The sequence below is a fragment of the Phyllosticta capitalensis genome, assembly GCF_038381095.1.
Source record: "Phyllosticta capitalensis strain CBS 128856 chromosome Unknown BKA78scaffold_7, whole genome shotgun sequence".
Lineage (NCBI taxonomy): Eukaryota > Fungi > Ascomycota > Dothideomycetes > Botryosphaeriales > Phyllostictaceae > Phyllosticta > Phyllosticta capitalensis.
In genome coordinates, this window is record NW_027117445.1 from 366,063 (window position 1) to 383,152 (window position 17,090).

General features: G+C 54.2%; 6 protein-coding genes across 6 annotated transcripts; 2 read left to right on the plus strand and 4 right to left on the minus strand.

The window, feature by feature from the left end:
• Window positions 1-246: 246 nt before the first annotated feature.
• On the plus strand, window positions 247-2,787 carry BKA78DRAFT_160035 (uncharacterized protein). Its single transcript, XM_066883096.1, has 5 exons — window positions 247-702; window positions 754-890; window positions 987-1,009; window positions 1,137-1,642; window positions 1,689-2,787. The coding sequence occupies exons 1-5, from the start codon at window positions 366-368 to the stop codon at window positions 2,612-2,614; spliced, it is 1,929 nt and encodes a 642-aa protein (XP_066742379.1). The 5' UTR covers window positions 247-365; the 3' UTR covers window positions 2,615-2,787.
• A 2,766-nt stretch (window positions 2,788-5,553) lies between these two features.
• Window positions 5,554-6,710, minus strand: BKA78DRAFT_253641 (disulfide isomerase-like protein; the record flags this gene model as incomplete). Its single annotated transcript, XM_066884835.1, has 2 exons — window positions 5,554-6,122; window positions 6,200-6,710. The coding sequence occupies 2 exons, from the start codon at window positions 6,708-6,710 to the stop codon at window positions 5,554-5,556; spliced, it is 1,080 nt and encodes a 359-aa protein (XP_066742380.1).
• A 384-nt stretch (window positions 6,711-7,094) lies between these two features.
• BKA78DRAFT_253926 (permease for cytosine/purines, uracil, thiamine, allantoin-domain-containing protein) lies at window positions 7,095-8,929 on the minus strand (the record flags this gene model as incomplete). Its single annotated transcript, XM_066884857.1, has 3 exons — window positions 7,095-8,321; window positions 8,372-8,688; window positions 8,761-8,929. The coding sequence occupies 3 exons, from the start codon at window positions 8,927-8,929 to the stop codon at window positions 7,095-7,097; spliced, it is 1,713 nt and encodes a 570-aa protein (XP_066742381.1).
• A 1,344-nt stretch (window positions 8,930-10,273) lies between these two features.
• BKA78DRAFT_160090 (uncharacterized protein) lies at window positions 10,274-11,377 on the minus strand. Its single transcript, XM_066883097.1, has 2 exons — window positions 10,772-11,377; window positions 10,274-10,721 (listed from the first exon to the last, which is right to left on the minus strand). The coding sequence occupies exons 1-2, from the start codon at window positions 11,154-11,156 to the stop codon at window positions 10,441-10,443; spliced, it is 666 nt and encodes a 221-aa protein (XP_066742382.1). The 5' UTR covers window positions 11,157-11,377; the 3' UTR covers window positions 10,274-10,440.
• A 118-nt stretch (window positions 11,378-11,495) lies between these two features.
• BKA78DRAFT_354099 (Urb2/Npa2 family-domain-containing protein) lies at window positions 11,496-16,177 on the minus strand (the record flags this gene model as incomplete). Its single annotated transcript, XM_066891667.1, has 5 exons — window positions 11,496-12,179; window positions 12,231-12,370; window positions 12,422-12,589; window positions 12,636-12,818; window positions 12,868-16,177. The coding sequence occupies 5 exons, from the start codon at window positions 16,175-16,177 to the stop codon at window positions 11,496-11,498; spliced, it is 4,485 nt and encodes a 1,494-aa protein (XP_066742383.1).
• A 324-nt stretch (window positions 16,178-16,501) lies between these two features.
• Window positions 16,502-17,003, plus strand: BKA78DRAFT_332218 (uncharacterized protein; the record flags this gene model as incomplete). The annotated part of the gene is made up of 3 exons (XM_066889963.1): window positions 16,502-16,588; window positions 16,739-16,891; window positions 16,947-17,003. 3 exons carry the CDS (start codon window positions 16,502-16,504, stop codon window positions 17,001-17,003), a joined length of 297 nt encoding a protein of 98 aa, XP_066742384.1.
• Between the last annotated feature and the right edge of the window lie 87 nt (window positions 17,004-17,090).

Sequence of the window (17,090 nt, forward strand, 5' to 3'; positions counted from 1 at the left end):
CCAAGCCTCTGCCCAAGCGACCCCCAGGTTTCTTTAAAGTTTCCCATGCTGTCTATCCCCGCTTCGTGCCTGTGCACTATGTGCCACGCGCACCCAATCTCGGCCGCCCTGTGTCAGTGTCTCTAGCTTCGAAGCTTAGTTGCTAGCCGTCATGTGCGGGCGCCCGCGAATCTTCTCTCAGGCTTCGGTGCCTTGACTCGTTCGTTCTGCCGCGTTAGACTCGTCCCGCGCTTTCGTCTGTCTTAGACCTGCACGTCAATCTGTTAGACCGTTCCAACTTCCAAACTACGCTGGACCGGTTCTCTCTCGGGAGACACTCCTCCATTCGCGAGGTCTGACCCACCCATGTGGTAACCGCTACTTCAATGTTTTCCGCAGACCTTTCGTGGGCGCACGAGACAGCAGAGACGGTGGGGCAGGCGCGAGAGAGGAAACTGAGGGACCGCGAAAAGAACACCTCTGCCCCGAGCCTGAAGATTGACAATGGCGCCTCCTCCTGGTCTCTTCCGTCCCGCAAGAAGTCGGTGAAGACGACACAACCGCGCAGGTCTCCGAAACTATCCAAGACGCAAAACAGGCTGGAGACGGGGCATGAAAAGTCGGGATACAAGCTATCAGGCAAGACTTCACTTGCTCCACCTGGTGCGATTCCAGCGAACTCGAACGAGAGCATACCGAAATCCTGCTTCACGACGTCTTCCGGTATGTCCGCCTGCTCCGGAAATCCATGGGCCGTAATATTGACAAAGACAGTGTCAACAGTCAAGGCCAATGGCCATGAACCGGATGAAGAATCAACCAAGGACAAAAAAGTTGTTGGAAAGGTCCAGGTGCACGAGGTGCAGGAGCTGAGCGAGAATTCATACGTCACTCGCACAACGACACAAGAAGTACGCTGTTTTCATTGTCTCTTATTCTCCTTTTTCTCACACTTTTCTCTACAGGTCTGGTGTCCGTCCAACGGCGCAAGTACTGATGATGAGCAGACATCTCCGTCACTACCCGGCCGGTGAGTGAATTGACAATTGCATCCACTGCGTTCTCGCGAGATGATGTTTTTTGCGCTTTAGAGCTCGCGTGTTACGACCTAGCCATATAGGTAAATACGTTAAGTCGGTAATTGTTAACATTTCCAGGTCTACGAGCTCTATATCATTGTCGGCTTCAATTTCCTCTCACGCCTACGCCGATAACGACACCGAATCTTCCGTTGAACATGGTGCGGTTGAAAAGCCAACCCCTGCATGCAATTGGCAGGCTCCCTCAGATTGGGATATAGCCTCCAACAAGTCTCATGGCAGTCGAGTGTCCTCAGATGCTACGCCTACCTTTGACGACATGTTTGTCTGCGAGCCAGATGCGAAAACGCTCTCCGACTTTCAACGCTTCATTCGCCGGATGGAAAAGGCTGGTCCCGAAATCATCCTGAGCCATCTGAACAGAGATGTCTCGCCCGAGGACTTTGATCATCCGGAAAGAGAGGGGGAAATTGAGGTTGAGAGACATTTGTGGGCGCTCACGGCTCTACAATTGCAAAACATGGAGAATTCCTTGGTCCCGAATCAGGGCGTCGGTCCTCTGATGGGATTGCCAACTCTTTTCCGACAGCCCAAGCGCGCTCTCGAACTCTACAGCAATCTAGGTCAGTATCATGCAACCATGTCGAGAATTCTGCTGATCTTTTGCAGCCGAGGTCTACCAGCTGTCCGCCGTGTACCCAAAATCGCACATCTCCTTCCTCACGACCAAAGCGCCTCTTACTTCCATTCCTCTTCCCTCCAACGTCCAACCGCTCACTGTTCCTTACGCCGGCCTCCTTCCCCTTCCCTACGTCGCCGCTTCCTTCAACCACATCCGCGCCGCAACGCTTCCCGCTCAGCTCCCCTCATCGCAAATGAAGGCGCTCCTCCGCGATCTCTTCCGCATTCTTGCACCCGGCGGAATCCTCGAATTGCGCCTCGTCGAGCCAACTCCTATAAACAAAACGCTTGGTCCCCTCTTCCGAAATTGGCTCGAAGACCGCCTAATACCGGGGCTCGAGCGAGGCACGCGCTGCCACAAGCCGCTCACCGTGATTCCGGAGTGGGTGGCAGACGCGGGCTTCCGCATTCTGGAAGGCGCCGATGACATGGTTGCGCACAAGTTGCACCTACCCGCGACGGCCATGTCGCAGATGATCGAAGGTTCTTGGTCGCCAACATCGAAACTGGACAAGACAGAAACTGGATCCGGCAAGTCGAGCAGCAGGAGTAAGGAGACCAGCCCTGTGTCGCTGCGGCGCAAGATGAGGCAAGAGGATATGCGCGGCCGGCCTACCGAGGAGAGTGGCAACAAGAGATTTGGCGTCATCGGCGGCGGCGGCCCGAAGCTATCGGACAGACCGCCGGGCTTGGAGCCTGTTGTTGAAGAGTCGCTCGCTGATGATGAGGATGATGCGGCGGCGCGGCTCAACAACGAGCTTGCAGCGCTAGTTGCACGCGGCCTCTGGAAAGATTCTTGGGGTCCGTTCGTGAGCGAGGGTCTCTGGTGGTGGGACGATCCGGAGATTGTCAGAGAGTGCTGGGAATTTGGGACGGAGTTTGAGTGCGGGACCATGTTTGCGTTCAAGGAGTAACGTTCTCCCTCCTTCTAGGTGATGATGGAACAGAATCGCAGACGTCTTCGTCGTCTGCCATCTCTCTTCCTTTCACCTCTTCTTCTGCCTACGAAATTGTTGCTGCTCTTTTTGTTTCCTGAGCGTTGTCGCTGGGACGTCGCATTATACCATCTCTTTTCTTATCCGCCTCGACAGTTTTCCTTCGGCTTTCTTTGCTTCACCGGTTCTCCTCTTACTCGACACCTATTTCCCCTGTCTCCTTTTGGCTACAAATCCTCTCTGTAGGTATGCTGGGGCCTGTCTCTCCTCTTTCTCCACTACTATCCCTACGACCTCAATCTCCTTGGACACGATGACCGACTTATGGACGGACGGATGGACTTTACGGAACGAACCATGAAAAATAATTCACGGCCTGCGAATTTTCCTCTTCTTTCTCTTCTCTGCGGTGAACGAGCTTTTGGTACGGCGCTTGATAGCTTGCTTGATGTAGTCTATTTGACAAGTTCAATGGAGACCACTCTCCACCACTTTCGACTGCTGTTATTGAGCCATTTTTCTGTCTGTTGTAAAACTATCTCACCTACGGCCCTCACCTACAGCTCTCACTTCCACATCTACTTCACCCACTTGAGCAGTCGATTACATAGGCACACCCCACCACCACCACCACAGCATCACGAATCCCTGCTCAAACACTCGCAACAGCCACGTCTACACCCACCCAGCCATCCGGCCAAGCAACGGACTCTTCCGCACATCCGCTCGGTTTCGGCAGACAGGTCAAGTCGAAACTTCGAAAGCCGACAGTAAATCGAGAGAGCCAAGCGACGTGTCCGAGTGCAAGGCAAGTCGTTCCTATCAGCAGAACTTTGAACTGTAGATAGCCGATTCGAAAAATAGCAAAAGACAGCCACCACACACCCACACGCTGCCAGCGAACCGAGCGAGCGACGCGGCGACACATGTTTCAAGACGCAAACAGTCCGATTGACTGCGCACTTGAAGCACGCACGACCTGAGAGAAGGTCTGAGCGTTGCGCCGCAGGCAGGGCACGTCGCCGCAGGAGAAGGGGTGGGAGAGAGAGGCTGTGACTGACAGCTTACAAAACCGACAGTTTGGCTGGGGTCCGGGGGTTCAGGGAGGAAGGAGGCAGGGAGGGGGCCTACCCTGCAACGTATGAGGTGTGTGGCGCAGGTGCCCCCAGGGCCTCGCGTGTTCGTGCTCCTTTCTGTTTTTGGCTGCTTCGACGCGATGGCTTGCGTTGCATGGCAAGCAGACTGGTTTGGCGAAGGGGTTGCAGCAGCATCATCGATTGTGAGGCTTGTTACAGATTCCTTTCTTGATTTCGCAACGTGCGTGCAGAGGCTAGCTACTAGACGTGTCTAAGTTAGAAGCATAAGTGTAAGCACACTATTAACACACATTTTGATTTCAGACCGAGGTTCCAAGACCATCATGCCTCAGGTTGTCTTGGTCAATGTCTGGTTGTTCTAGAAGACCCAGAATTCTCTCTAGCGCCCTCTTTGCGTCGTGGGCTTTTTGCTTAGCTAGTGCAGAGTACAAACTAAAAGTCAAGGATGGAGTCACTTCATCACGAAGGAGGGCGCGTAGCTCGAGTTGGTCAGGAAGCCTTGCGATAGTATATGACAAAAGCGTGGTATCAAAGTGGTAGTGTTGGGAGAAGGTAATAATGCTCTTGACGCAAATCAATAAAAACTGCCCAGTCTTCTGAACGTGTCATGGAATTATCGTGCCCACTCATTAATCAAGCAAGAATAAAAGCTTGACTGCACGAGAAGATGCAAAAGGCGCATCTAAAAGCATCAGATCAAGACCCAGAATCGTTGCTGAAAGGGCTGGACTCCGCGAGAATCATTCAACACCATGCCGCGGGGATGCAGTTGGCAGAGCGCAAACAGAAGCTCAACCGTCTTTGAACTCTTCAGCTCGGGTTGAAGCGCAGCAGAGGCCATGACATTTTTACTCCCGCCTTCATTCATCTTGTGCTATTAGAATGACAGCTGTCGAGCCAAGATCTTGAAAAGACGAAGAAGATGCAGCGTCTAAATCAGCAACATGATGACTCCAGAGCCACCTTTTCAGAAGTGTCTTCACCAACGTAGCAGGTCAACAATGAGTACTTCTTCGCTGTTCGCATCCTCAAATCACTGATGCAACAAAAGCAGCAAGCGCAACCAAGCCAACTAACTACGTCCTTGAACGCACCACCTACCTACTTCCATTACAAGTCCCGTCTTGCTAAGCCAAGCGCGCAACTCGAGCCATCAGCCAGCTGCACACGGACGGCAAAAATGCTCAGTCGCTTTCCCATCACCCATCAAACACATCAAACGCAATCCAGTGAAAAGGCCGACCATTGCGATTATTGGCAACGGGTGGCTTTGCTCTCCCACGTTCCTGGACAGAAGCACAGAAGCAGAGAGTCTCCATCTCGGCCCCTTTTTCCTTCACGTTGGCGAAGAATGGAAGAAGCGAAAAGGATGGGAAACTACGTGCAGCGCCGATGGACATTAGAACAGTACCCGTGACGCTCATTATGAGACGTATGATGGTTTGACGCAGCGTGAAGAGGACAGACGACTGGGAAGGGATGGGAGAAGAGCTGGACTGCAATACTGTTGTCGGACACAAGAGTAATCTGAGCGGCTGTTCCGGAGACATTTCTCATCGAACGAGGCTTGATGCAAAAATGCCAAAGTGATCATGCCAAAAACCCAAGTCACTTTTTGAACTTTTCAAGCAGCTCGTGCTGTTCAAAGATCGATATCAATTCCAGTCATCACCCAAGACTTTTCACTTTTTTTCAATTCAATCCTAATTCTGCGTGCAACGCAGCCCCCAACCCCGTCTAAGGAATAATACTTTCATTTCGTCTTTTCAGCAGCTCGAGTCTTTCCTACAGCCTGCGTATCTCTTCCAGCTCACGTCTTTTCTACAGCTCGCTCTTGCCCTCATCCTTCTTGAACAGACGCAGGATGTTCGTCCTTGCGGTCAAGTCATCGCGCTTCTCGGGGGCCAGGCCGCCCTTCTTGAGCAGGCCCGACAGGCGGGTGAGCTCCTTGTCGACGTAGCCCTTGTTGGCCGACAGCTTCTCGAAGACGCGGACGTAGTAGTCCTTGTAGCGGCCGTCGGCCTCGGCCGCGACCTTCTTGGCCTCGTCGACGCCCTCGGCCCAGTTGTCTTGCGCCTTTTCGATGACGGCGTTGAAGGCCTCGATGGTGCCGCCGAGAGGCGTGAGGCCGCCGCCGGGCGCGCGGTGCGTGCCCGCTTCGTCGTTGAGGTACGAGAGGAACGAGATTTCCGAGCGGCCGCCCGTGTACTCGATGGGCACGGCGGTGCCCTTCTTGAAGAACTTGATGGTTGGGTACGACTTGACGCCAAACTCCTCGGAAATGGCCTTGGAGTTGGGCGACTCGGCGTCGACCTTGGCGATGACGACTTCGGGGTCGCTCTTGAAGTCCTGGGCCAGAGTCTCCCAGATGGGCGCGAGATTCTTGCAGTCTGTAGAAATGTCAGCCAATTTGGCTCACAGAGCTCCAACTCGTTGTGTCCTCCTCGTCGACTGGAAATGTACTCACGTCCACACCAGGGCGCGGTGAAAGCGACAAGGACGTTCTTGTCGCCACCAATCTCCGCCTTGAAGCTCTTGTCGTCCAACACGACAACCTCGGACGGGGCCTTGCCCTTGACCTTTGGCTTAATGCCCGTCTTATCCTGAATGAAGGCGCTCAAGCTCTCCAAATCGCGGCCGCCCTTGTAATCCTCGGGGGTGTCGCTCTTGCCATCGAACCACTTGAGGGTGGGGAAGCCCTGGACGCCAAACTTCTGGCCCAGCGAGCGGTGCGCGTCGGCGTCGACCTTTGCCACGCTGACCTTGTCCTTTGCGTACTCGAACACGCCGCCCAGCTCCTCCCACACGGGCGCCAGGTTCTTGCAGTGCCCGCACCACGGCGCGAAGAATTCGACCAGCGCTGGCTTGCCCGACTTGAGCACGATGTCGTCGAAGTTGTCGGGGACGAGGTCGAGGACGGCGGCGCTGGCGGACGCGCCGAGCAGGGCGAGCCCGCTGAGGATCGAGAGACGGACCATTGTGAGGTGTGATGGTCCTGATAGGGTGGAAAAATGGTGAAAAGAGAATGCTGTTTTTGAGCTTTTGGAGCTCGGAGCTTGGGGCTGTGGAGAGGTGGCCAGGAGCCAGGTTGTCTGGCGCGCAGCCAGCCGCCACCGACGCTGTTGGATTAGTCAGGCGGCTCCGAAAAGGACAGCAAGCAACTTTCCTGTTTAGGAAGTTAGATCAGAGCTCCACTTGTTCTCACGTGCCGAGTCCCTGCGGCTCTGTCGTGATGAAATGCCATTGTTGAAGAAGAATTCCTATGAATTTTTTTTTAAAATGTGTACTGCTGAAAAACAAATGGTATTTTGATCCAAACGCGGTCGTCAAAGATGCCTCATAATCCAATCCCAAATCCCTCTCTAATCCTGCCGTCTTATAAATCTACTGACAAGCGAAGATGTCTTTTGCTCCTTTCCGTCTTCGGCCTTGACGCCTCCAGCCATGACCTCCTCGTCGTACCTCTCGCTCGACCTGTCGCCTTCGGCCAGGCTAATCTCGTTGATTTCGTCGCCGACCTCCATCCACACGTCGCTCGTCGCTGGTATCGGGCTGATCTTGCACAACAGCCAGTACATGACGCTGCTGACGATGAACCCGGTAAAGTAGTTGAGGTTGTAGATGTAGGTTGCGCCGGCCGGCACCTTGCGGCCGACGGCCCCCGCGAAGCCCACGACGTTGATGAGGATTCCCGCAATGTATGCGGCGTAGCCGCGCCAGTGGAAGCCGGCTGTGAAGAAGTAGGGGGCACTCTCGCGGCTCGAGTAGAGCTGCTTGACGTCGTAGTAGCCCTTGCGGACGACGTAGTAGTCGCAGAGCATGACTCCTGCAATCGAAGAAAGGAAAACCGAGTAGGCGGAAAGATAGGTGGTAAAATTGTTGCTGGTGTTGACCAGGTTCCACGGACACATGCAAAGTCCAACCAGTGCACAGATGTAGCCTCCGCGGCGGATATTGATGTAACGCGGGAGCAAAGCAGTCATGTCAGTTCCAGCGGACACCGAGTTGGCTGCAATGTTGGTGCCGAGCTGGGCGAGAGAAAAGGCGGCAGCGATTACAAAGACTCCAAATCGGTTGGCGTGCGTGTTTTCCCGGTCGAGCACCATGGTCAAAAGATCGAGAGGGTTCCAGACTGGGTCAGAATCAGGATAGATGACCTTGGCCGAAGACGAGACGATGATGCCAATGAAAGAGGTGACGGCAAATCCAATGGGAATGGTGAAGAGCTGCGACCAAAGCGCACTGCGCGGAGACTTTGCAAATCTGGAAAAGTCGGGGTCGTTGACAATCAGGGTGCTAAAGTTGGCGATAGAGCTCATGATGCCCTTGACGATCTCCCACGCGAGGGCGCTTCCCTTGAGAGATGCTCCTTGGTGGACAATGGGACCGAGTCCGCCAGCTTTGGCTACGAACCAAATGAAGAATGCCACGGCGGCAACAGGGACAACGTAGGCTTTGACGGTGAAAAGATGGCGAATCTTGTGGACTGGAAACCAAATGGCCGGAAGACTGAATAGCCAAAAGAAGAAGAAGCTCGTAAACATGACGGTTGACGTTCCCGAGCTTTCAATGCCGTTGTGGACAGCATTCTGCATATAATCAGCAAGTTTCAACTCCGAAGGTTTGCGCGTCGTCTCACCTCTCTCCAATTATTCCAAATGGCTCTGATCATTAATTGAACGCACTCGCCTCCAATCCACGCCTGAACACCATACCAAATACACGCCATGGCAGCGCGGTTAAAGACAGGCCATAAGGAGCCCCAGATGCCGAAAGAAGCTCTGTTAACAACAGGGAAGCCAATGTGGTAAGTGGCGCCAATGCGCCCCGTCGCACATATAAAACAGGCGGCGATGGCGTAGCCAATCCACACACAGAGCCACGCCTGCCACCAAGAACACCCGCTGGTGATGGTCGAAGACGCAATCATCCAAGTGTTGATGTTGAACGAATCGGCTAATTGGCGCGTCAGCAAGCTTGCATTTTGGCTGGCTGGGCATGACAGCGGGAAAAGATGATGATACATACCGACCCAGAATCCCACAAAGTTCCACGAACGCCATTGCCTCCGCTCTTTCTCGACGGGCTTGAGATCATGGTTGGTGAGAAGGAGTTGGGTGCTCGTCAGCCCCGGTTCACTTTGGACGGCGATTTTGTCCAGGTAGTAGGCGAGCTTGGAGGTCTTGACCTTCTCCATGACGGACGCGAGCGATGGGTCGCGATGGGTTCCGAGGAGAGAATCAGACGACGACGAGCCAGGCGAACGTGGCGGCGACTTGACGGCAAATTGTTGGGTACTGCCAGCAGCGCCAGCCGCGGTCTGACGTGGAGGAGCACGTGGAGAGGACGAGGAGGACGACGAAGCGGGAGAGGATATTAGAGGTTCCCTTTCTGGCTCGGCTGGTCCTTGGTCGGGAGGGTTAATGGAGATGCGCGAGAGCGAGATGGGAGCTGGAGAAGAGAGACGTCGTACCATGGCGGGCGGTGCTAGTCATATAATACCAGCGGCCGCGCGACATTGTTGCCGTGGAATTCTTTGCTCCCCAAAGAAGCAGAAGAAACGGCGGTCGGGTGCGTCCAGAGTGAGCTAGGGGCCGTCCGTGGCCGGGATGTCGACCACTGCGGGAGCAAGATCCTTATCGCAGCAGCAACGTTTGCCGTGCAGTAATGTCAAGCCAGGTTGAATATCTCCGCTGGAAAAGGATTTTGTTCGCTTCTTATTCTTATGCTGTGCTCGCCTTGACGCTTCAGAATAATCAGAGACATGACGGTGTCACGCGTGACGAAATAATGCGTATGATGGCATGGTTAGGAGGTGCGGCCATCCCCCGAGGATTCGGTCTGTACTCTGCCTTATCTTGAAACTGCTGCTCAACGGCCAGGCAGGCTGAGCTAAGGCGCGACCCTAGCAAGCATCCCTTTGCTGGACTGTGGGATGTATACAGTGAGGAAGGGGTCTCTTGTCGGCGCCGCCACTTGTGCATGGTGTATGCACTGCGCTCGGCTTTCCCTAAGGCTGAAGAGGATCGTCTGACGTCGCTTTATCGCCTTGGCTGATAAGCTGCTGGCCGTCGCTAGTTGACTCGATGAGATCTCGTCAATGCTCAAATTTTCTTCTCGACGCCGCTCCGGTATCAACTCGCGGCACGAGAGCACATCTCCGGATTCTTGGGGCTAGCCGGTGGGTTCGTGGGGGCGTGTTCGACGTCGTCGACATCGACGAGCGGTTGATTTTGACTCGGTCACGGGACCACCGTTGTGGGGGCTTGACCAAAGGGGCAGTCGGATACGCAGACATCAATTCACTTCTCCGCGTCTCCATGCGAGTCGTTGACAAGACTCTGGGGAGAACGTGCGTTTGCTGGACTGACTAGATTTCCCCTTTTCTGGACCAGGCTTCGTAGCCAAACAACCAAGGGTGTTTGTCGATCGGAAACAACGCGTCAAACAAGAAGTGGCAGTCGACCTTGCGCAACAGTCGCTCCATGGCGCAACATTCCAAGCCAATTGATGTGTAAAAATTTCTCATTGCCCCTTGAAAACTTACTTCTCCTAAAGCTTCAGCTTGGAAAGCCAGGCGAGAAAGAGCAATCATAGTAAGTAGCCGGTACAAACAACTCAAAAAAAAAAAAGAAAAAAATCGAAATTCCTACGCGCACCAGACGACCACTCCAAACCTCCTTCTCCTTTTCCACAAGCGCAACAGCCCTACCCAAAGCCAAACCCAAACCGCTCCGACCACCCATGCCTATCCCCAACCCCACGTCCATCCGCCAAGCATCCCGTTGCAAAGTTGCGCCAAAAACCCAGCGCTACGCCCAAAGCGGCTACTCGCAGTATCACACCAGCCTGTCCTCTTTTCGCGGGTGCGCGTTGGACAGACAGACAGCAGTTATGCCCGACATTTTGTTCGTGCGCCTCACAATTCAGAAGAGAAGGAAACGGGGCGATGGTGGTTGGTCGCAGAAGGATGTGGATGCGGAGATGGTCTTGGTGGTGGTCAGCAAATAAAGGGCACATGCAATGGCACACGACGTACTAAGCACGGGTTGTGTGCGTGCGGCTGTGATGTCATCCCACGCTGGGTTGTTGCGGCACACTGGCAAAAGCTGAGAGGCATTGTATACGTCGTGATTTTGAGCTCGAGCAATTTGTCTCCTCTTCCACTTCCATTCCGCACCCACTGTTTCGAGAATCAGAAAAACTCCGTCCAAGCAAAGAGATTTTGAAACCGAAATCGAGCCCCTACGCGTGCTATGCCGCGTCCGCACCATCCTTGCTATGCTGCGCAAGAAGTGAACGGAGCTATTCAAAAGGAAAGAGCCAGACTTCCAGGCCATGCAGAGAAAGCTAGACTTTTTCGGTAAACGGCAGACCAACTCCTGAAGATGGAGGAATGGAAAGACGCCGTTGTTCATATGCATTTTGGATTCGTGTCATTGCCGACCAATGACCGGTTGGCATGGCGCATGGCGTGAAGCGACTAACGACAGAAACAGGAAGGAAAAGAGGAAGGAGATTGATGTCGTGACAATTTGTGTTGGGAGATGTGTGAGAAGTGCGAGACAGGGAGACAACAAGAGTTAGAGGAAGTATCGTCTACAGACCATATGTGGACTGGAGAACTGGGTCCACGAGTTGGGTTACCACGGCATACAAACTCCGAAAAGAGAGGAGATAGTCAGACGTGCGAGGCGTGAGAGGCGGGCATATCGAGAGAAAACAAAAAAATCCCTTGAAATCCGAGTCTGGATAAATCGTCATCAACGTCCTTCCCACCGCCCAAACCTTCTCCAATCAGCGTACACGCCCTTCCAGATGGCACGCTCCGCAGCACCCATGCCAGCATTCATGGCGCGCATGCCCTCAACACCGACGACATCTGCACATGCGTACAGCGCAGGCATGAGCGCAGCCCTGCTCTCTGGCAAGATGCGTCCGGCCAGCTGAGCTGCGCAAAACGTGGCGATGAGTGCCGTGACGTACTGCCCTGCGTACTCGCGCGCCTTTTTGGTCTCGTCGACTAGCTCGGTGTGGCCGTTGGCGGGGCGCTTGCGTGCGCGATGTAGACCACGTACGGCGCTGACGGTGGGCGAGCAGAGCGTCGTGATCAGGCGAGCAAAGGAGCTGGCTTGCGCCACGGCAAGGGAGTTGGAGTCTGCGCGGCCGGAGAGCCATGGCGGGTGGATGCTGCCGCTGCTCTGGTTTGTAGGGCGCATGTCGAATCTGAAGAGGCAGCGGAGGAGTCGCTGAAGGAGCGGGATCAGGACATGGAAGCGACCTCCGAGACGCGTGCGGTGAAGGGCAATGATGTGTTGAGTCGTGTTGCAAAGGCGCGTGTAGATGATGGGTGCTTGGTCTTCAGGCAACTCAGGGCCCGTTGGTGAGGAGAGGCGAGAAAGAGACTCGATCAGGCTTTCGACGGCGTACTGCGATACGAGCCAATGCTGGATTGGTGTTAGCACTTTTCATCAGCGTTGCGACTCCAGGTAGGCTACCTTGTCCTTCAAAACTGTATTGATACAGTTGAGAGCAGCATGGAGGTCCCGCATATTCTCGACCGTTTCGAGATATGTGCTCAATCGAGCAACGAAGCCATTCAGACTTTGACCAGAGACTTCTTCTTTCGCAGGGTTATCTGAGCACTATTAGCTCATGACTCTGCATGTTAAGCTCCCATGTGACATACCCGGCAATGACGATATCAAAATATTCGCCAGAACCAGCCGAGCATGCGTGCTCTCATCCTCTTCTTCAACCAATGACGAAAGCATCGCCGCTCTTCGATCCAAGCCAAGTGATCCCAGAGCCTTGCGGCAAGCCTTTAGCAGCGCGTGGCGGTCGCTCGCGGAAAGATCTGACTCCTGTTAGCACAATTCAGACACGAGCGGTTGTCAACCAACCAAGTTCCCACAAATCGTAAATGATGCTGCTAACAGTTTGCGCCTCATCGGGGCTTGTGATATTGGCCAAGGCTTCGGCAGTAGAGACCCATAATGAAGCCTCCGATTGTGAGATGCTGGTGTCCGACTTGCTCTGCGCACGAGCAATCTTGAGAAGCTTCGACTCGATACTCAAGAGATAGCCTATTGATTATTAGCAGGAATTCAAGATAAATTAGAGGAGTTACGGCACCATCACGGCCCAGGCTCGAAGTTGGCAGATCCGAGATGGCCTGTAGGACAGCTTTCAAAAACGCCTCGTCATCTTCTGAATGAACCGCACCAGGTCCAGGGAGAGCACTGTCCAAGTCATCGTCCAACGTTCTGAGGTACCGCTTCATCGTCTTGTAAGCCTCCTCTTCGTCCCAGAGATTATCCACTTTCTTCAGGATACGAAGGGCAGACTTGAAGCATATGAGCTCCGCGTTGTGGTTCTTGAAGGAGTTGCAGTCTTTCACAAAGCGACGCATGATTTCCTTGAAGCCATTGATGTACTGTTGTCCGCGTGGTTGCTCCTTGACCGTAATGGTATCCTCCAAGGTCAAGCAAACCAGCTCATCAAGCAAGGCCGAGAGGTCTTTGTTTGTGGGATCAGTTTCCTGGATGAGTCGAGCAATATTCCACAGGGTATCGGAGTCTGTTGCAAGCTCCGAGGTAGCGTTGGGAGCTCCCATCAATTTCACCATGACGCTGAGGTGTCGGAACAGTGCCTCGCTGCTTGGTCCTTTCTTGCCAGAACCACAACAAAGTTCACAAAGACGGTTAATGATCTGCTCGCGGTGCTTGCGACCAATTGCTGACAACGGCATGCGAACGTACTGGAGCTCCGAAAAGGCAAGCAGCTGGTGGCGCACGTCCTTTGACTTGCCTTGCTTGCTCTCCGGCTCCAAGCCCTCATAGAGAACAGCGAAGAGAACATCTCTGGTCTCGTGGGATGGCATGGAGAGGATCATGTCTGACATGGCCTCAAAGACAAGCCCGAAAGACATTGGCTGGGAAGATTCAAAGTGCCCCGCAAACTCGCCGAAAGCATGCCAGAACAAGAGCTTGAGGAGATCACTGAGCGAGTCCAGCGACGGCAGGCCCAAGAGACTGGGGTATTGGGTAAGAACAGCCGCAGCATTGAGAGTAAAAGACTCCAAGCGCGATGTCGCCACGGCGACAGAATCCTCAGTCTTACGACGTTTGGCTCCTTCCGTGATGCTCTTCAAAACCTTGTCGTTGGACCGGAAGAGTACGGCAGCAGACTCATTGAAGAGATCCTTGGCTGGCTCCTTGAGGTCCAGTACTGCCATGAAATCGCTGCACAATGTGGCAACGAGATTGAACGCCTCTTGGCCTCTGGCAGAAACTTCCTCGTTGTCGGACTTCTCGGCAGCCTTGATGATCTCCACGACGCTCTTGCCATCCTTCAATACTTTTTCGGTGGATTCTCTAACTTCGTTTTCTTGTTGGTATGGCCGGAGGAGAATGTGAACTCTAGCAACAATGCGCAATGCTCTCGCAACAGTGGCAGGCTCCTTGCAAACGCCAGTAAACACAAAAAGCGTCCTCTGGATTAACCTCAGCACTGCTTGCACAGAAGCAATGATGTCGTCGGACTGCACTGCGCTCACTAATGCGTCCAGGATGATGAGACTAGCTGAAGCTTGAGACAGGTCCTCGCTTCTGAGCGTTGTTTCGCAATCTGAGACCGGCTGCAAGTATTCGCCAAACATGTCAAACAGTTGCCGAGCTGTCAAACTCGTCTCGAGAACTTCCCCAAGTCCTAAGCAAAGCTCTTTCCGGGCCCAGACCGTTTTTTCGATGGCACTGGACGAGTTGGCAGCTATCTTGAGCTGCGCAAACCAGCGCGAAATGAATCCCTTGAGATCGCGGACTTGGGCATACGCCTTGAGCAGTGGAAGTATGATTGAGTTTATAAGCACGTCGTCGTTTTTCGAATTCGACTTGGAGGTCAGAGTGATTGCATCGAAAATTGCAACAGACAGAGGAAATTCGTCCTGCTCTCTGCTGATGGCGTTGACAAATACGGTGGAATCATACTCGATGATCCGAGCCACGAGTTGGTGGTCAAACTTTGCCAGGGATCCCTCGCTCGCGAAGACGCCAGAATAAGCCTTGACAATGTTTGCCAGGACACCAGACTCCAGGGCAACTTTTCTTCTTGCCAAAGTTTCAATCATCCGGTCGAGAACCATGATGTGGTCGGCGTCGAGTTGTCCGCCTGCGCCGTGGGTAGGGGCACCGATACAATCGCAGAGTCCAATAAATGCATTCTGCAGCCAAGGGGCTTCATCGAGCCTCTTCTTTGGTGTTGATCGTTGAGAGCAACGAATGCAGACGTCCATGAGTGAGGCGACTGTTTCAAACACTCTGCGCCTGTCGGATTGCATCGGGCCCTGGTTGATTTCGTTTGGACTGTCCAGAGCCTCACGCAGAGGATTCAGGAGAAACGAGATGCTGCGATTGAAAAGAGGACCGTCAGATTTGGGATTGGACCGTCCACCATCAGATTCGGCGAAGAACACCGCCCGGGCAGGGATGAAGATGTGCTTTGCCAGAAGAGTCTCCAAAATGCTGGTTATCTGGGATCCTTTGCTAAGAGTCCCCTTGTTGGCGCCGTCGTCACATGAAGGTGGATCCAATTTGGCGGTGACATCAGACAGGAGGACGACTGCAGGTACTAGGCAATGCTGCGAGAATAGTTCGGCGGAACTTTGCCCCTCGCCACCTTGGGCCGGCACACTTGCCTCCCAAATACGAAGTATCTGAGGGAGAATCCGAGCCAACAAGTCCGACCGTTGATCGAGCGACTCCTGTGCAATTAGCCTATGCGCAGCTTGGAGCCAGAGTCCAAAAAGACGAGCAGTCTGCGCAATGTCTGCGCGCAAGGCGGACTTGACGAATTCCGTGACGGACTTGTCGTGGCCATCCAGGTTGTCGAAGCCAAAGTCGACCACAGTGGAAGCTGCTTCGGCGACTGCATCAAAGAGGGAGAGGGGGTCGTTCGGTTCCGAGGATGATGAAAATGTCCCATCTCTTTTTCTCTTTTTCGACGGCTTAGCGCTCTTGGACTTGATAGCTTCGGGATCGTCCTTTTCCGCGCGCTTATCCACAAAGTTTTCCTGGAGCGTTTTCTCGAGAGTGCGCAACAAGGCATGCGCATTGAGAGCCTTTGCAGAAACAGAGGGCGGTAGACCGAGAATAATTCTGGTCAAGAGTCGCCATGCCGTCCAAGAGGTGCGCGCGGCTTGGCCATCGGCATCATCCGACTTGAGCTTGCTCAATAGCCATCGCAAAGTCCATTCCGTCCGCGGGTTTCCTCTGTAAAATAGTGTTGGGGCCTGCCCATGTTGGCAGTCTTTGGCGCCGTCAGGGTGTCCTAGGATGGTCTCGATTTGGTCGAGCTTCCCCTCGAAAGTCGGAAAGTCGTTATCAAGCGCGAGGAGCTTGCGGAGCGCAGGCGAATCTGAGGACTGTGAAAAAAGACATGAGGGCATATTCGGGTGCGACGAGTCGGGGGGTTTAGACAGAGTCGTACCTGAGGAACGGGCGCCATCTCCAACCACTCCGCGCGAGAGGAGATGCGTTGGCGCAAAAGGCAAGCGACCAGCTCCAAGTTTCTGTAAGGCCCGCACCACGCCACGCCCACGCCGCGTGTCGGCCTCACGAAACGCCAAGCCCGACGTCTCAAACCGGCAGCTCATCCTCGAAACAACCCTCTTCTATCAACACCAACCCTCCCATCCTCCCGCACGACCCAGCAGCTCTCTCGCGACACTCCTCGAGGCAATTGCCGATTCTCCGCCTTCACCCACTCCACAATGGCCGACGAGAAGACCCCCACGCCGCCCGCTGCTGCGCCTGTCCGCTCCACCAGGCCCATGAGCGAGGCCCTGCTCAACGACAAGGTGCGTCTGCCCTGCAGAAATCCTGGCGCCAATTCCAGTTCCAGCTGTTCGGCGGATAGGACCTGAGATGCACGCGACTCCTTCCCGCCCGCCGCCCGTCATCCGCTATCCCTCTCTCCGATCCTCGCTGACCTCGAATGAAATCAACAGTGGGACCGCTGCCTCTCCTCCATGCTCATCCGCTCCGGTCTTGGTCTCTCGTTCGGCATCGTCTTCTCCGTCCTGTTGTTCAAGCGCCGCGCGTGGCCGGCGTTCGTGGGTCTTGGTTTCGGCGCTGGCCGTGCCTGGGAGGAGTGTGACAACGTGAGAATACCATGATGCGGCAGCTATCTAGACGCATGCTGACAAGATTACAAAGTCCTTCAGGAACGCTGCTACCGCTTCGAGGGATGGTCTTCGCGTCGTCAGGCCGTGAAAAAAGGCATTGCATATTCCAGGCACGTCGCAGAATAATCCAAGCCAAGGGGAGATGAAGTTGTACAATAGCTGGGAGTAGGCCGAA